This window comes from Lagenorhynchus albirostris, chromosome 1 (genome assembly GCF_949774975.1).
Source record: "Lagenorhynchus albirostris chromosome 1, mLagAlb1.1, whole genome shotgun sequence".
Classification (NCBI taxonomy): Eukaryota; Metazoa; Chordata; class Mammalia; order Artiodactyla; family Delphinidae; genus Lagenorhynchus; species Lagenorhynchus albirostris.
The window spans coordinates 134,126,946-134,143,820 of NC_083095.1; the positions used below are offsets into that span (position 1 = coordinate 134,126,946).

Here is a 16,875-nt window from a genome sequence, read left to right on the forward strand (position 1 = left end):
TTCCTATTGATTTGAGGAATTCATTTGCCACTGCCGTTGCTTCTTGCTCATCCATACTGCCTGCCACAATTGCTAAGCTAACTTCAAGGTGATTTGTACAAAGCTAATCCAGCACTAGCTTGTTCTTGAGAGCCTGGCCCCTACAACCTGTCCTGCCAATACTCCTTGATGATGGAACTGTGCCTTCAGAAGCGGTTGAAGTGTCTCCCTGTCACGGTATACCAACACACTACTGGGTTTTTGAGGCCTCGTACTTTCCCAGTAACTGCCTCCCCTGAGAAGATTCCCTTGTGTATCCAGAAAGGAAGCCATGGTGTTTTGAGTTCTGAGTCCCAACAGCTCTCATGGACTCTGTCCAGTTCCACCAGGCCTGGAATCTAAACAAAGTGAGGCTATCTAGGCTGCAAAGGGTGGAAGCAGCCTCAGCCTGGCTGCAGAGTACTCAGTTGCCACTGCTGCAGCAGCCCGGTCTCCCAGCTGGAGAAAAGGGTGGGCCGCAGTGCACTTGGTTGGGGGGAGGGCTGCATTTACTCCTGGAGGTTTCTTGTTACCTTACTACACCACTCACATGGTTTGCTTTTAATGGTCTGCTTGTCATGTTCCATTTGACCTATAAAAATGCTAGCATCCTTTAAGTAGATTTCTGTTAAAAAGTTGAATGTTTCTTATCAGGTCACACAGCATATTTGACAATAATCGCCAGGATCCCACAGGACTGACAGCTGCTCTTCAGGCCACAGACCTGGCTGGAGTTCTGCATATGCTCTACTGTGTCCTCTTCCATGGCACAATCTCGGACCCCGGCACTTCTAGTCCCAAGGAGAGTTACGCTCAGAACACAGTCCAAGTGGCCATTCAGAGTTTACGTTTCTTCAACAGCTTTGCAGCTCTTGACCTGCCTGCTTTTCAGGTACCAGGAATTGGTTAACCAGCCAAGAGTAAATAATTTTGTGTAGATATGGTGAGAGGTTCTTTTCCTGGATTGGGGCATAAGGAATAAGCTACAATACAGGGAATAATAATACGTACTATTTATTAAGCTGCTGTATTCTAGGAACTGGATTAGGTGCTTTGCATATGCTTTCTTATTTATTCTCATGACTACCCTACAGAATATTATTATACCCATTTTACAGGTGGAAAAGCTGGCAGTTAAGTAATTTCCCAGGGTTACACATGGCTGAGCCAGGACTGGTACCCATGGCCCCAAGCCTATGCCATTCTGCTACTTATAAATCTTCTGTCTTGATTTCTTTAGAAAAGGCATTATCATACCATAAACATTTAAATATTAAGGAAAGTAATGGTTTCTTATATAAACACGACCAAAATTAGATAAATTGTTTTGATTGATATGACTGTCTATGAATGATTTAACTGACTTGTATCCAACGTAAAGTGCATGTGTAGTTAAATGTGCAAACCCCTATAAATACTAAGTTTTTATAGCTAAAGAAAACTTGCTTTATGTTATAACACCAGACTGTCAGCTTAGAAACAGATTGTTTTTCATGTAGGAAATTTAATTTTCAAAAACACTGAACCTTTGGAACAGAGCAAGCCCCAAGGAGTAGACTTTCTCTTTCAGTTTATTAACTGTCAAGTGATTTCATTAAAAAGGGAACAAACTTGGCAGATAATGAACCCATAATTTAGATGAATTGCTTTGCTCAAAGGGAAAAAGGTTATAGAGATACAAATGTATGAAAATTGTGGTCTTTGGTCATCGCAAGATGGAAGAAACACTTCTGTTTTGTAGCTGGTGACAAATGTGCAGTTCTTGTCTTCCTGTCATTCTCTTCACAACTGGAAATTAGTAAGTCGTATCATTGGATTCAGTATCTTTCAACTCTGTAGAGTTAGTTTATCCATCATAAGAACAGAAATCTCTTCCTTAGGGTTAATGCTTTTCAGTTTTCAAAGCACTTGAACTAGCCTTAGGTGGTAGCTACACAATATGTAAAGTTCTGAGAGTTTACAGCCACACCTAGAACAAGAGGTACCTGCTCCAGAGAATGCCAATGGTTCTTGCCTCTGGGTTGAACGTAACATTTGTGTTTTATGAAGACCCAACCCCATTGTGTTCCGTCTGGAAACAGCTTAGAAATCAAGATATGCTAATTTTATGCCCTCAGAATATGGAGACCAGCAGGCTACCCATCAGCTAGGTCCAACTAGAGTGATTTCTTTTGTTACCAGGGATTATGAAAAGCAAATACCTAAAAATGTTCCTGAGCTCCTGGTTTATGGGTCTTCTGACCAGGATTTATACTGCTTCAGGGGTCACCACATCATACACAAGCATTTACATTAAGTCAGCCATTTATTCCATCAGTCACTCTGAGTGTCAGGGAGCCCCAGGTCCCTGCCCTACCCCCAGCCCTCCATGAACTCACAGCCTGTGCAGCCTTACTCAAAAGAACCAGTGAACTCCAACCAGCCCTGCTCCCTCATGACCTTTAGGCACAATGGCCAATAATGTTAGAAAAGTCAAAAATCTATTTCTGGAGCCCTTCATGCCCAACTAAGATGAAACCACGACTTCTCCTCTGCAGCTCCTTGCCGTATTGAGCCCAGAATATATTCCCTACCTGAGCCGCTTTTGCCACAACCCCAGGAGAAGCACCACGGTGACTCGAGAGTTCGAGCCATTCTTAGAGTGAGATGCCCACCTCCCCAGGGGAATGTCCTTTCGTGGCTGGTTCCTAACACTTCTTTTGCTTCTTTCTTCTCTGTCCTTCCTGTTACTCCATATTTCTCTTAATTCTTTCCTGCTTTTTCTTCTTTTCCTTTTCTCTGTTCTGACTCTCCTGTCTTATTTTAGTCAATTTTGCCATCACTGCTTCTCATCCTCTCCCCAGACATTGTTCCCAGGTACCTTTTTCCGCTTAACCAGTGCATGGGCCAGGAAGGCCTTCAGGGACCTTCCTCCTGGCTGCCATCCTTTTGGTGCCCAAAGTCGAGCACATGTTTTTCTCTTATGCTTCATCAGTGTGTGCAGGGACCCAGATACCTAGAATTTCTAACATCAGGTCCTTTAATACATCTACCAATGATTACCTTACTGTTCCAGTTACTTTTATACATTTGAAAAACAAACAAACTTAGGGGGGTAAACAACAACCTTTATGATCACAGATTCTGTGAGTCCAGAATTCAGGCAGGGCTTTTCACAGTGGAGGTGGCTTGTCACTACTCCACGATGTAGGGCTTCAGCTGAGGGGCTCGAATGACTGGGGTTGGGGGGTATGGAGAAGAGGGGCAAATTGACTCAAATAGCTGGGAGCTCAAATTATCTGGAGGCTCCTTCACTTTCATGTTTTATGCCTGGGATTGATTACTCAGAGACTAGGTTCATCAAGGACTACTGGCCAGAGACTCTACATATGGCTTCTCTATGTGACTTGGGCTTCTCAAAACATCATGGTGTCTGGGTTCTCAGTAGGAGTTTCCTGAGAGGAAGCTCCTGGAAAACAACTGCTCCAAGAGAACCAACGGAAGCTGCATGGCTTTTTTATGCCCTAGCCTCAGAAGTCATATGGTTACATATCAGCCATCCTCTCTTGGTTAAATCCGTCATAAGCCTTCCAGATTCAAGAGGAGAAGACATAGGCCCCATCTCTCAGTGGGACGGCTGTCAAAGATTTATAGTCCTTTTTTTTAACTAACCACTACACTCTGTTGAGCAAGCTAAAGCAAAGCATCTGACCACATAGACATCATTGCCATAGATAGACACCTGATCAATCGTGCAATACTCAAGTAAATAGCATACAAATACACAATATTTGCATTGTAAAGCAATGGGTGAGTTTAGGAGAAAAGTATTATTTTTATGATAGATATGGTCAGAGAAACTCATACTCTAGTTCATTAAAACAACTTACTTGTCAAAAGTGAGATTTCGGGAACTATGTTTATAAAGCACAGGAAAAGAGATTTTAGGTACAGCATGGGTCTGAGCTCAGAAAAAATCTGGGAGACAATTTATGAATTGCCTGAGAGGATTGAAGGAACTGAAGAAGAAAATTGAAATGAGATAAATGGTCTGACCCTCTGAAGAGTTAGACAAGACAGTGTAAGACATGTTGACGGTTTGAGTCCCAGTGCATCGCAAGAATGCATCTCTGTAGAGCTGTTATGGAGAAGCATCCTCATCAAGACCTCTGGGTCTCGAGTCAGACTGACCTGACTTTGAGCCATCATACTACCAAGTTGTATGACCTTGGACAAGTCATTTGAATCCTTAACACTGAGTTTCTCATTTGTAAAATAGAGATTAAAAACACTTACCTCACAAGTCTGAGGTTTAAATGAGATTACATAAAGGCACTGTGCTAACTAGCACATAGTAGGCCCTCAGGAAATGTGGACTGACTCATATTCTGAAGGTGAAGAATTTACCCAAACCATCTTGCAGATGCTGAATCAAAAGGTTAGGTTTCAAATGCAACATTCCCAGTGCTTCTGCACCCTTCTTTGAAGCCATAAACCTATGTGATTGTTTTGGTTGAGAACTCATCGCATAGTAGTCACAAAAGATTATCCATTAGAATATTTTCTTAACTGGTTCCATTTCATTATATACTAATAAGGCTGTCAAAATATTTTTCTCCCTTCAGCAAAGAGTCTGATTTCACTCTGAATTCATATTGGCACAGATGGCCTTGAGATCCCGGATATTGTATAGTGCATATACTTTGACAGTTTTTACAATTGAAGGTGGTCTCAAGAAACAAATCAATGTACTGACTTGGCAATTAATTCTGGCTAAAAAGGAAATATAGTTTCCTTGATAAATTGGTTTAATTTTTATATTCAAACTTACATGCCCCTTGACCTGCTCTTATCAGTGAAGGTTAAACAGAGGGCACTGGGTCACAGCAAGCTGGACACAACTAATTAAATAAGGGCTGAGCTGAGAAGGTGTCACTACTTGATTTAAAGGAGCAGGGCCCTCCTGAAGTCTCTTTGGGGCTTGAAAAACATTTTGTCTCAGTGCAATGAAACGGAGACAGAAGGCACTCTTAAAATTTAGTAGTAATTTTGTTTCAACAGTATTTATTAAAAAGACTGTGCCTCCCCGGCTGTTAGGCAGAGTGAATTCATTGAAACTTCCAAGCTGCAAAGTATCTGACCTGGTTCAAGCCAGCCAAGACCTCAAATCAAGAGATGAGTTTAAAACACTGCCTTTTCCCACAGGCTGGCAGTGGTGCTTCATTCCAGTGTGGGCTGCGAGTGCATTCTGTGGGCCTCGCCTCTCCCCTTTGCCCTCCTGTCGCTCTGTCTGTTTGACATGTTTATTAAATAGACGCTTCAGGCTGCACAGACAGACTCAGGCTCTCCTCCCGCGTCGCCCACCACCAACAGCCCTTTGACTGTCTCGAGAAAGGATCCCAGAAGCCTCATAGCTGAGGGGGCTTCATGGTTTGTTTTTTGTGCTCTTTTGGGGGGGCAGGGGGAGGTTGTTGGGTTTTTTTACGTTACTTTGGGAGCACAAGAGCTATTTGAATAACTAATTGTTATTTATATTTCTTTTCTATTTGAACATAAGTAAATAATTAGAGTCATATTTTTATCCCTGCATACAAGAAAATATTTTCTCCTTCAGAAAAAAAAAAAGTATTGGAAGTTAGCTAAATGGTAGATTTACAGGTGAATTTTAGTATTATTATATTTTCCCAAATTTTCTACAGTGAGACTGTGCAATGAGAAAAAAAAATACCTTGTTAAAAATGGGATAAATACTCATGCTTTAGGTGAATAGTGTCTTGATCCACGTAGTACAGGCATTTGGTCTGCTATGCTTTATTTTCTGTTTTTTTTTTTTTTTTTTTTTTTCAGTTTAAACGTTGCATTTATTATGGTTGTTTATTGGAGCAGGAATCCCTGAACTGAACTGTTAAGCACAGTGCTCTAGAAATTTCATATGCTTTTCTGGCATCATGGCAGAAGGTGCACAGGGCCCAGGTGTGTTTTGTGATTTGCAGCCCTGGCTGTCCCTGGGCTGGGGAGTTCTAACTGCTCCTTGTCTTTGTTAGTCTATTGTAGGGGCAGAGGGCTTGTCCCTTGCATTCCGGCACATCGCCAGCTCCCTACTGGGCCACTGCAGCCACGTCTCCTGCGAAAGCCTCCTTCATGAGGTCATCGTCTGTGTGGGCTACTTCACTGTCAACCACCCAGATAACCAGGTAAGAGGCACAGGAAAGTTCCTCACACTGCTTCCCCAGCACTGAGAGTGTGAGGTATTGGAGTGAGAAAAGGCAGGCTAGCCTGCTGGAACCCATCTGTCCTGTGTGAGGCCCTTTAACCAGGCTCCAGGGATATGCCTCTGACTTCTCTCCAAAGAGATTTGATCAGCACTAGACCAGCACTAGGACTTCCTCTTAAAGCTATAACAATAAGATATTTTTAATAAAATGTTCTTCTTAAGCCACACAGAAGCATCTACTCCCTTACCACATAGATCCTGATGCTTTATTCATATTTTTTTGTGGTTGTTTTAATGAAATAGATTACATCTTTCAACTTGGGTTACTTTGCAAATATTATAGCATTAGCCTGGTGCTTTATGAAACTGCTCTTGGTCTTTGGCTTCTGCCTAGGTGCTTAAGAGGGTGCCAGATGGTGTTGGAGGGGAGCCTGAGAAGGCAGGGCTTGGGCCTTACCCCCTTGAATCACCCAGAGTAGTTTTGCTTTTAACTATTTTGATTATTCGGTTTCTAAGCAAGATTTCATTTGTAAATAGGGTTCTGTTGCTTTAAAAAGTTGGGAAATCTGTGTTACAGATTTTATTTTAAAAATAACAATAATAAAGCACTTTACCCTTTTTTAACTTTTTATTTTATATTGGAGTATAGTTGATTAACAATGTTGTGATATTTTCAGGTGTACAGCAAAGTGTTATACATATACATGTATCTATTCTTTTTCAAATTCGTTTTCCATTTAGGTTGTTATCTTTATTTTTAAAAACAGAGTCATGGCATAACTAACACATCAAATTGTAATTCCTGACTACCTCAGTTATCTAAAGCCTCATATTCAGCAACCTTAATTATGTGGATTATAGCTGAGAAAAAGGCCTATGAACAGCCCTTAACCCTCACTCTAAGCTTACTGATTTTTATTTTAGGCAACTCACTAATAAGTGTGCTTACTAGGTTTATTAGCCTGCAGTAAACTAGACCAGGGCGGAAGAAGGAAGGAGATAGCTGTAGTGCCAGAGCCAAATACAAGGTGAGAACCTACACACTGAGAGCTGCAACTGCCTATCTGATAAGGAGAAAGAGGATAGAAAACAACAAGACAAGCACAAGACCTCAGAAATTGTAGCCATCTGGGACTTCCCTGGCTGTCCAGCGGTTAAGACTCTGCGCTTCCACTGCAGGGGGCGTTGGTTTGATTGCTGGTCAGGGAACTAAGATCCTGCGTGCCGCGTGGCACGGCCAAAAAAGAAAAGAAAAAAAAAATTGTAGCTATCTGGTTTCAGAGGGACACTAAGCCCTGTATTTGATTTCCCTGGATGATTGTTGATGCCCCCCGTGCAGACCCTGAGTGAGCATGGAGGCAAAATGTATGTTCTGTGCATTCCCTTTAAGAAGGCTAAGGAATATGAAGTCCATTCTAGAAAGATTTCCATGATTAAAATGTAGAAAATGTGGACCCTTGCCAGAAGAAGCGTCATACGTAGAAAAATTCCCCTTTCGCAGACCTCGTTGCCAGAAGGGCAGATCTTTCTCACCTTCCGCCACAGGAGCACTCACGCAGTGCTCTCTCAGGTACTGATGCTTTGTCGTTTCCGTGGACTAAGCCCAGCAGGTCCACGAGTCTCTTACAAGCTACTCAAGGAAGGAAAGTTGAGCGAAATCTCCTGTGTGGTTTTCTTTTCTTCATGTGTGTCCATTTGACCTACTAAACTGCATTTTGTTTCCCTCTAAAAGTTTGTTTTTATTTTTCTGATTACAAAAGTGTTTCTTACTCATCATGAAAAAGATAGGAAGTGTAAAGAAGGAGGAGGAGTCACAGTTATCCCTGATCTCACTGTTGAGATAGTCACTGTTACCATTTTGGCAGGTTCCTTACAGTCTCTTTTCTGTGAATATTTTTGCCAGTTAATATTATTGAGATATAATTAACATGTAACACTGTCTTATTTTTAAGTGTGTACAGTGTGAAGATTTGATATATTTATATGTTGCAGAATGATTAGCACAGTAAATTTAGTTAGCCATCACCTCACATAGTTAAAATTTTTTTCCTTGTGATGAGAACTTTTAAGATCTACTCTCAGCAGCTTTCAAATATACAATACAGTATTGTTAACTTCAGTCACCATGCTGTACATTACATCACCAGAACTTATTTACCTTATAACTGGAAGTTTGTGCCTTTTGACCACCTTCACTCACTTCACCCACTCCTTAGCCCTCTATGAATATTTTTACATAGCTGAGGTCATATGGTATATACACTCCTATCCTGCTTTGTACACTTAACATTATATCATAATCCTTCTTTGTGAATACAGTTCTTAATGGCTGCGTGGCTTTATCTTGTGTAGACAGCCCATGGTTTACCTCACAATTTCCTGTTAAGTCGTTTACCATTTATCATGACACTATCTACTGCACTTATAAAGAGGTAAGTAATTTGTGTGTGTGATAATATTTTGCTGTACAGTTCTACAGCAAAAAGTTCAGTTTCTTCAGCACACCCATGTTTAGGGATGGTTGAAGCTCTTTGCTTAAACCAACTCTGTTGTGATGAATTTACTGAACTCAGAACCGTGTAGGATTTCAGAGAGATTTTCTGCTGTTGCCGGACCACAGACTAATCCTCTCCTATAGATAAAACACACACTCTAAGTATCTCTGGGCTCACCAGAGTCAATGAGAAATGGGGTCGGGGGAACTGGTATTTGGAAATGGCATGTTAGAACTGACGTGGACCTGATGGCAAAGTAAAGACTGGGCATGTTGGGACAGGAAGAAAGCAGATTAAATGGGCAGAGAGAGCAGCAAGCAATCCAAGGAGGAGACAGAGACCCTATGGCTTCTCAGTTGGGGAAGAAGCTGTGGGGTTTAGAGGTAATTGTTGAGAGGAAGAAATTAGAAAAGTAAAAAAGGCCAGACCTCCTTTCTCGACACCTTGCCTCCCAGAGGGATTGAATCCTAACTGGACATCCACTTCTGATTTGGTGGAAGGTAGAAGGTCAGAGAAGTCAGTTCAGTCCTCAGGCAATTGCTGAAATGCAACAATCTGTGAAAAGAAAGAATATGACAAAAAGTAGAGAAGAAATCAGAAATTGATAGAAATGATAGTAATTGTCAAACACTGAGACATTGCACCTTATGGAGGTGCTTTTCTAAAGCATAACCTCTGGTATTTGTAGAATTCTTTATACTGCTTGCCCCATCTGTGGCCTCTTGGACCTCATTAGCACTTCATTGAGGCTGTAAGGCAGAGGAATTACTCCCACCTCACAGACAGGTGCAGAATCTGGACTCAGAGAGGTGAAATGAGCCCCCTGAAATGACATAAAGAATTGCTTAAATACCAGGACTAGAACACAGGTCTTGCAAAGCCCAGCTCAGTGTTCTTTTCATTTCACATTGCTTAAGAAAATTAAATGTATCACCGGCCCATTCTACCAGTGATCTCTGAAGTATTTCTTGGGCAGGGGTGGAGGGTTTAGAAGATGATGCCCATTTACCTAGACAGTACACTGAGAAGCTGCCATTCTGCAACTCTGAATGCTTCTGGGACATATCTGTGTGCCTTACGTGGGGAAGACACGTAAAGATCCTGGGAAAGTGTAAATGAGTGTGTTTTATGAGCACAAAGTGGACCATAATCTAGCAAATAGAAGGCCTGGGCTCTAACCTCAGCTCTGCCACTAGCTGCAGGATCTTAGATAAATAATTTTCCCTCTTGAGGCTTGAGCATTTTTTTTTAACATCTTTATTGGGGTATAATTGCTTTACAATGGTGTGTTAGTTTCTGCTTTATAACAGTGAATCAGTTATATATATACATATGTTCCCATATCTCTTCCCTCTTGTGTCTCCCTCCCTCCCACCCTCCCTATCCCACCCCTCCAGGTGGTCACAAAGCACCGAGCTGATCTCCCTGTGCCATGCGGCTGCTTCCCACTAGCTATCTGTCTTACGTTTGGTAGTGTATATATGTCCATGCCTCTCTCTCGCTTTCTCACAGCTTACCCTTCCCCCTCCCCATATCCTCAAGTCCGTTCTCTGGTGGGTCTGTGTCTTTATTCCTGTCTTACCCCTAGGTTCTTCATGACATTTTTTTTTCTTAAATTCCATATATATGTGTTAGCATACGGTATTTGTCTTTCTCTTTCTGACTTCACTCTGTATGGCAGACTCTAGATCTATCCGCCTCATTACAAATAGCTCAATTTCGTTTCTTTTTATGGCTGAGTAATATTCCATTGTATATATGTGCCACATCTTTATCCATTCATCCGGTGATGGGCACTTAGGTTGTTTCCATCTCCGGGCTATTGTAAATAGAGCTGCAATGAACATTTTGGTACATGACTCTTTTTTGACCATACAAAGAGGTATTGGGTTGGCCAAAAAGTTCCTTCGGTTTTAAGGTAAAACTAAGACACATTTTTCATTTTCACCAGGAACTTTATTGAACAATGTATTCACTGTTTTGTTCCACTACCTTCTGCCATTTTTCAGGCAACTTCATAATTCTATCTTCCTAAAACTTTTAATCTTTTTGAGCAAAGAACTGTTCAAGGTGCCTTATACAGTCTTCCAGGAAATTGAAATTTTTTCCCTTAAGAGAATTTTGTAAAGACCGAAATAAATGGAAATCCGAAGGTGCAATGTCTGGTGAATAAGGTGGATGAATCAGAATTTCACAGCCAAGCTGTAACAGTTTTTGCCTGGTCATCAAAGAAACATGCAGTCTTGCGTTATCCTGATAGAAGATTATGCGTTTTCTGTAGACTAATTCCGGATGCTTTTCGTCAAGTACTGCTTTCAGTTGGTCTAATTGGGAGCAGTACTTGTTGGAATTAATCGTTCAGTGTTCCAGAAGGAGCTCATAATAGAGGACTCCCTTCCGATCCCACCATATACACAACATCACCTTCTTTGGATGAAGACCAGCCTTTGGTGTGGTTGGTGGTGGTTCATTTCACTTGCCCCATGATCTCTTCCGTTCCACATTATTGTACAGTGTCAACTTTTCATCACCCATCACAATTTGTTTTAAAAATGGAATGTTTTTGTTATGTTTAAGTAGAGAATCGCATGTGGAAATATGGTCAAGAAGGGTTTTTTCTCATAACTTATGTGGAACCCAAACATCAAAGCGATGAACATAACCAAGCTGGTGCAAATGATTTTCAACATTTGATTTGGATATTTTGAGTATGTTGGCTATCTCCTGTGTGGTTGATTGTTCTCAGTTAATGTCTCGATTTGATCGCTATCAACTTCGACTGGTCTACCCGACTGTGGAGCATCGTCCAGTGAGAAATCTCCAGCACGAAACTTCGCAGACCACTTTTGACACGATTGATCAGTCACAGCACCTTCTCCATACACTGCACAAATATTTTTTGTGTGTTTCAGTTGCATTTTTACCTTTCTTGAAATAATAAAACATAATATGCTGAAAATGTTGCTTTTTTCCTTCCATCTTCAATATTAAAATGGCTACACAAAAATCCACCAATTTTGATAATTGTTTTAAAATGCACTCTGATATGACAGCTGTCACAATACAATCTAACAAAATTGTTTCGAATAAAGTTAAAGACAACTAAGCACTACTAGAGCCATCTTATGGCAAAAAACAAACAAACCTCTTTGGCCAACCCAATAGCTTGGTTCTGGAAATGGATAGTGGTGATGGTTGCACAATATTGTGAATGTACTTAATGCCATTGAGAATGGTAGGCTTAAAAATGGTTAAAATGGTAAATTATATGTTATCCATATTTTACCACCAAAAAAATGTTGTAGGTTTTTATTTTTGTTGTTTGTTTGTTTCTTTTATAAATTTATTCATTTATTTATTTTTGGCTGTGTTGGGTCTTCGTTGCGGTATGTGGGCTTCTCATTGCGGTGGCTTCTCTTGTTGCGGAGCACGGGCTCTAGGCGCATGGGCTTCAGTAGTTGCAGCACACGGGCCCAGTAGTTGTGGCTCACGGACTTAGTTGCTCCGTGGCATGTGGGATCTTCCCGGACCAGGGCTCGAACCCATGTCCCCTGCATTGGCAGGCGGATTCCCAACCACTGCGCCACCAGGGAAGCCCTTTTTTTTTTTTCAAATGATGATCTAGGATGACCTAGGATTGTCCTAGATCATCTCTCCTTTGAGCTCCGTGAGTCTGTGATATTTTAATGGCTGAGATTAGAACCACAGACCAGCATTCTGATTTTATGGAGACATATTGTGGTTTTTTAGATCCTCCTTGCCCTACTCCAGATTCTTTCAGTACCAGATAGCTTCATGAGCTGCTTGCCCACTCCATGGCAGCTCATCCTTAAAAGCTGAATATACATTGGTTCTCCTATTTTAATACAGGGGGGTCCACTGGCAGACACTCACAAGCAGAGACTTACAGGTGAGATGTTAGTGTCCTTGCTGTGTGATGCCGTCTCTAGCCACAGTAGTTTCACCTGCACCAAACAGCCATGCTCACCATCCGTGGCTGGGCTCCATGCCCATCAGGCTGCATGGCAAGGGAAGGGTAGGGGAAATAGCCTCAAGCTTACTTAATGATAACTGCTCATATCCCAGTAGAACTGGGGAGTTTTCTATAACTAAAAAGTTGATTGTTTATTTTCATTCTAAATCCCCTTTCTGCTCCCTCCAAAACCCAGTAATTTGCCAAGTGAGCATTTCCTGAGGGATATGGAAGTGCAGTTTTAAGCTCTCATTCCAGTTTCAATCACAGTTTCATGGAGCCTTCATCCTGGAAGGGCCCTGAGATACCTAGTCCGGCTCCCTCATACTGTAGATGGAGAAATTGAGGCTCAGAGAAGGAAAAGGAATTGCCAAGCAAGAACTGGCAGAGCCCAACCTCCTGATTGGCAGTCCAGTTAGTGCCCTTTCCACCTCACTTCTGTTCTTGTGAAAGTGAATTTATTTAACCTCATGCCACTTACTTTAAATCAGAGAAATTTCAGAGGAGAAATTATGATGCTCAATTCATTTCATCTTTCCATATCATTAAGCAGAAGTCATGTTAATTTTCAGTGCCTGTTTGTCCACAGAGGATCCTTTATTTCCAGCTTGTGTCTTTATAAGACAGGAGATCCTGAACTCCTGCTGCAGCCTAAGGCTGTTTTATTAGGAAACTGCTTTGCATAAAGGATTGGCACTTTTTATTTGCCACCATTTAGTCTATTAACTGGAAGGACTGAGCCCCATGATACTAAAGATGACTTTAGAAGAGAAACCTGGATAATAAAAGTAATGCCCCATCCTTGATAGAACCAATCATCTGTTTCCTATAGGGCTGCAGTTTCTAATTAAAATATTCTTTTTAATCAAAAGCTTCCTTGTCTTTTATGGTACTTTCATGACTCTGCGTTCCTTCCCATTTAATTATTATAATGAACATAATTAGTATGGGCTGTCAGACCTTCACTTTATTTACATTTTATATTTGATAATTAAATGTGGTCTGATAATTAAATTAACTTGAATGACAGATGATTTGACTGCCTGCATATTACTGTATTGGGAATAAGCACCTTTGCATATTCATTGTAGTCAGTGACTGACTTTTTCATTTGGAAAGACCCCATAGATTCCAGCAATCAGAGCCGGAGTCTCCTGTGATAGTTGAAAGTAGGAAGGATCCCGTTGGCCCACCCTCCCCCCATCAGCTTCTCTGTAGAGAGTCATGCAGATCATGTAATCATCTGCTCGGCACTGCACCAAAGGTTCCCTAATGTGTCTGGGGGAGATCAGAACCTGCGAGTAAGCTGGACACTGAAGCTCTTGAAACTAGATTCTGCCTGAGCTGTGTGACATGCGTTTTCCAAGTCTTTTGTAGTTTGATGGCTTAATAAGACAATCCAAACGTTAATTGACTAAATGGTCCTAAAATGTATCTGTTGTACTCACCTCAGATGTTTCCCTGAAAACAAAAACAGGGCAGTTTCCCAGTTGTATACCATCTACAAGTGAGGGACACAGAGTTGTGTTTTAAGAGTGGCGGTTTTCCAGAGCTCCGTTGTAGCCTTTAGAACTTTCAGAGGTGGCCTAATTCCTGCTCACACATTCTTACTTTACTCTTTGTCTTTCTCAAAGGCAGATGGTCCTAGGTCACACGCATTTGGTAAACTCCCCCAGCCCCATCCAAGTCCAAGAATGGACTCTGCTGTGGTGGGCTCAAAGTGGAAACTCCAGCATTCAAGGCCTTTCTGTTCTCCCAGTGTTGGCAGCTTATTCTCTAGCTGTCACACAAACGTCAGCTTTCTGTATTTTCTTTCTTTGTGCGACAGGTACAGTTCCTTTCACAAAATAAAAATGTATCATGTCTAAGGCAGAGCCGAAGAACTTCAACAGTATAACCATTTTGGAGTTACTCTCAGTATTACAGCACCAAAGAAAAATATGGGGTTTTTCCCAAAAGTAGAATAATAAATTTCCTAATTAAAAATAACTTCTGGGGCTTCCCTGGTGGCGCAGTGGCTGAGAGTCCGCCTGCCGATGCAGGGGACATGGGTTCGTGCCCCGGTCTGGGAGGATCCCACGTGCCGCGGAGCGGCTAGGCCTGTGAGCCATGGCCGCTGAGCCTGCGCATCCGGAGCCTGTGCTCTGCAACGGGAGAGGCCACAACATTGAGAGGCCCGCGTACCGCAAAAATAATAGTAACTTCTGCCTAAAGATTTTTTTTTTAATTATTGATTTATTTCTTTTTGGCTGCATTGGGTCCTCGTTGCTGCATGCGGGCTTTCTCTAGTTGCGGCGAGGAGGGGCTACTCTTCGTTGCGGTGCATGGGCTTCTCATTGCGGTGGCTTCTCTTGTTACAGAGCATAGGCTCTAAGCACACGGGCTTCAGCAGTTGTGGCACGTGGGCTCAGTAGTTGTGGCTCGTGGGCTCTAGAGCACAGGCTTGGTAGTTGTGGCTCATAGGCTTAGCTGCTCCGCAGCATGTGGGATCTTCCCGGACCAGGGACTGAACCCGTGTCCCCTGCATTGGCAGGTGGATTCTTAACCACTGCGCCACCAGAGAAGTCCCCTGCCTAAAGATTTATTCTAAGACTTCTAGTGTGTGACCTGGCTGATATTAGAATGGAGAAATTTGCCAGTTAGCAATTTTGGCTGCTTGTATTAAAAGTCACCAATGTCACAGAATCCAAATAAAAGATACCTTTTACTTCCCTCATCTCTTTGGTGTCCTCATCTCTCTTTTCCAACACAAGGGTAGTTTGAAGTACCATGAGCTCGTACCAAGTACCTTTTAACTCCAAAAACCACCTGAGAAGTTATAAGGAACTCCCTCCTTGACCCGGTGGTTTCATTGCCAGGGAATCAGCTGGAGTAAATGGCAGCCTCCGCAAGGGAGCCTCCACTGAGCTCTCAGATGGAAGCCTTCACCACCCAAGACTAATGCTGGCCAGGTATACTTGTAGCACTTAACTGAGAAAGGAACATTCTTCTCCCTCTTTGTACAGGATTGTGTCCTAATTCGTGGCTCACTATAATCCCATGGATCCCCCTGCTTGTGGTTGATACAGCGATAGTTAAGGTGGCACCTGAATGGATTCACTTCTTGAGTCAGTCAGCAATTGAGGTTTTGAACTTGATCTCTGATAGTACTAAAAGTCAGATGTCACACCTCCGTGACATAGAGCATAGGCTCTGAAGTCAGCTGGCTTTGAAATCCGTGTTCTGTTCTTTCCTAGCACTGTGACCTTGGTTTGGTCAAGTTACTGAGCTGTGAGCTTCGGTTTCCTCATCTGTGAAATGAAGGACATAATACCACTACTTCTCACATTGTTGTGTGAATTAAGTGAGACAATAAAGGCCCTGACTCATAGTGAATGTTCAAGAAAGGCAGCTGTTGCTATCCCTGATGGCCCTGTTACCATCATCTTTATGGCACTAAATAATACACCTGATTCAGCAGTAGGCTGAATTCATAATTCTGGCATAGTGATTGGAAAAAAACACAATTGTACAGGTAAACTATCCTTCCTTCACCAGTCTTCTCAGTTTCTCATTTTGGGGGAGCTCAGATTCAGAACACTCCAGTAAAATAACTGTCAGGAAATCTAACATTGAAACTTTGAAATTGAAAGCTAACCATAGTTTCATCTCCACTCTCCTATAAAAAGTTGGGAACCCACTAAGCGCCTTCAGCAGTGGAAGTGAGACCAAGAGCATGGGTAGGGTCACTGTGAGGGCTTAGTTTAGCCGCAAGATGCCATGAAGTTAATCATCTCCTTCTGAGCTCCATCCCAAGACTGAGCAGAGCAGCAGGAGATGCACAAGGGGAAGCCAAGCAATAAGCTGTCAGCACCCTATTCTCCAGGTGCCCAAACCCTGATCCTGTGAACAAGGTCCAGAGCTGAACCCTACTGCCAGGTCATGTCAGTCATCCTTTGCTCCCTTGGAAATCTTCTAATGGGGTGGAAAATGAGGCCAGAAGGGATATTTTGTCAAAGTTTAACTCATGACCAGTGGTGAATCTAATTGTTTCTGGTCCTGCCTTGGTGTTTGGTCATAGAGGGACCTTTTTAATAAATCACTGAGATAGACTATAAAGACTTAATCTGTAATCACAGAGAAAACACCTGTCCTGAGATAGGAAATCTTATATGAGATCCTCATCAGTCACAAAAAGCCCAGCACCAAGGAACAAA

General features: G+C 42.1%; 1 protein-coding gene across 2 annotated transcripts in view; it reads left to right on the forward strand.

The window, feature by feature from the left end:
- The window catches only part of SCAPER (S-phase cyclin A associated protein in the ER), a 493,568-nt gene that overhangs the window by 447,763 nt on the left and 28,930 nt on the right, over window positions 1-16,875 (forward strand). For both annotated transcript variants that reach the window (XM_060170191.1, XM_060170192.1), the window contains exons 28-29: window positions 673-910; window positions 6,042-6,191. In XM_060170191.1, the coding sequence (XP_060026174.1) occupies window positions 673-910; window positions 6,042-6,191 (388 nt within the window). The remainder of the gene's footprint in view (window positions 1-672; window positions 911-6,041; window positions 6,192-16,875) is intronic.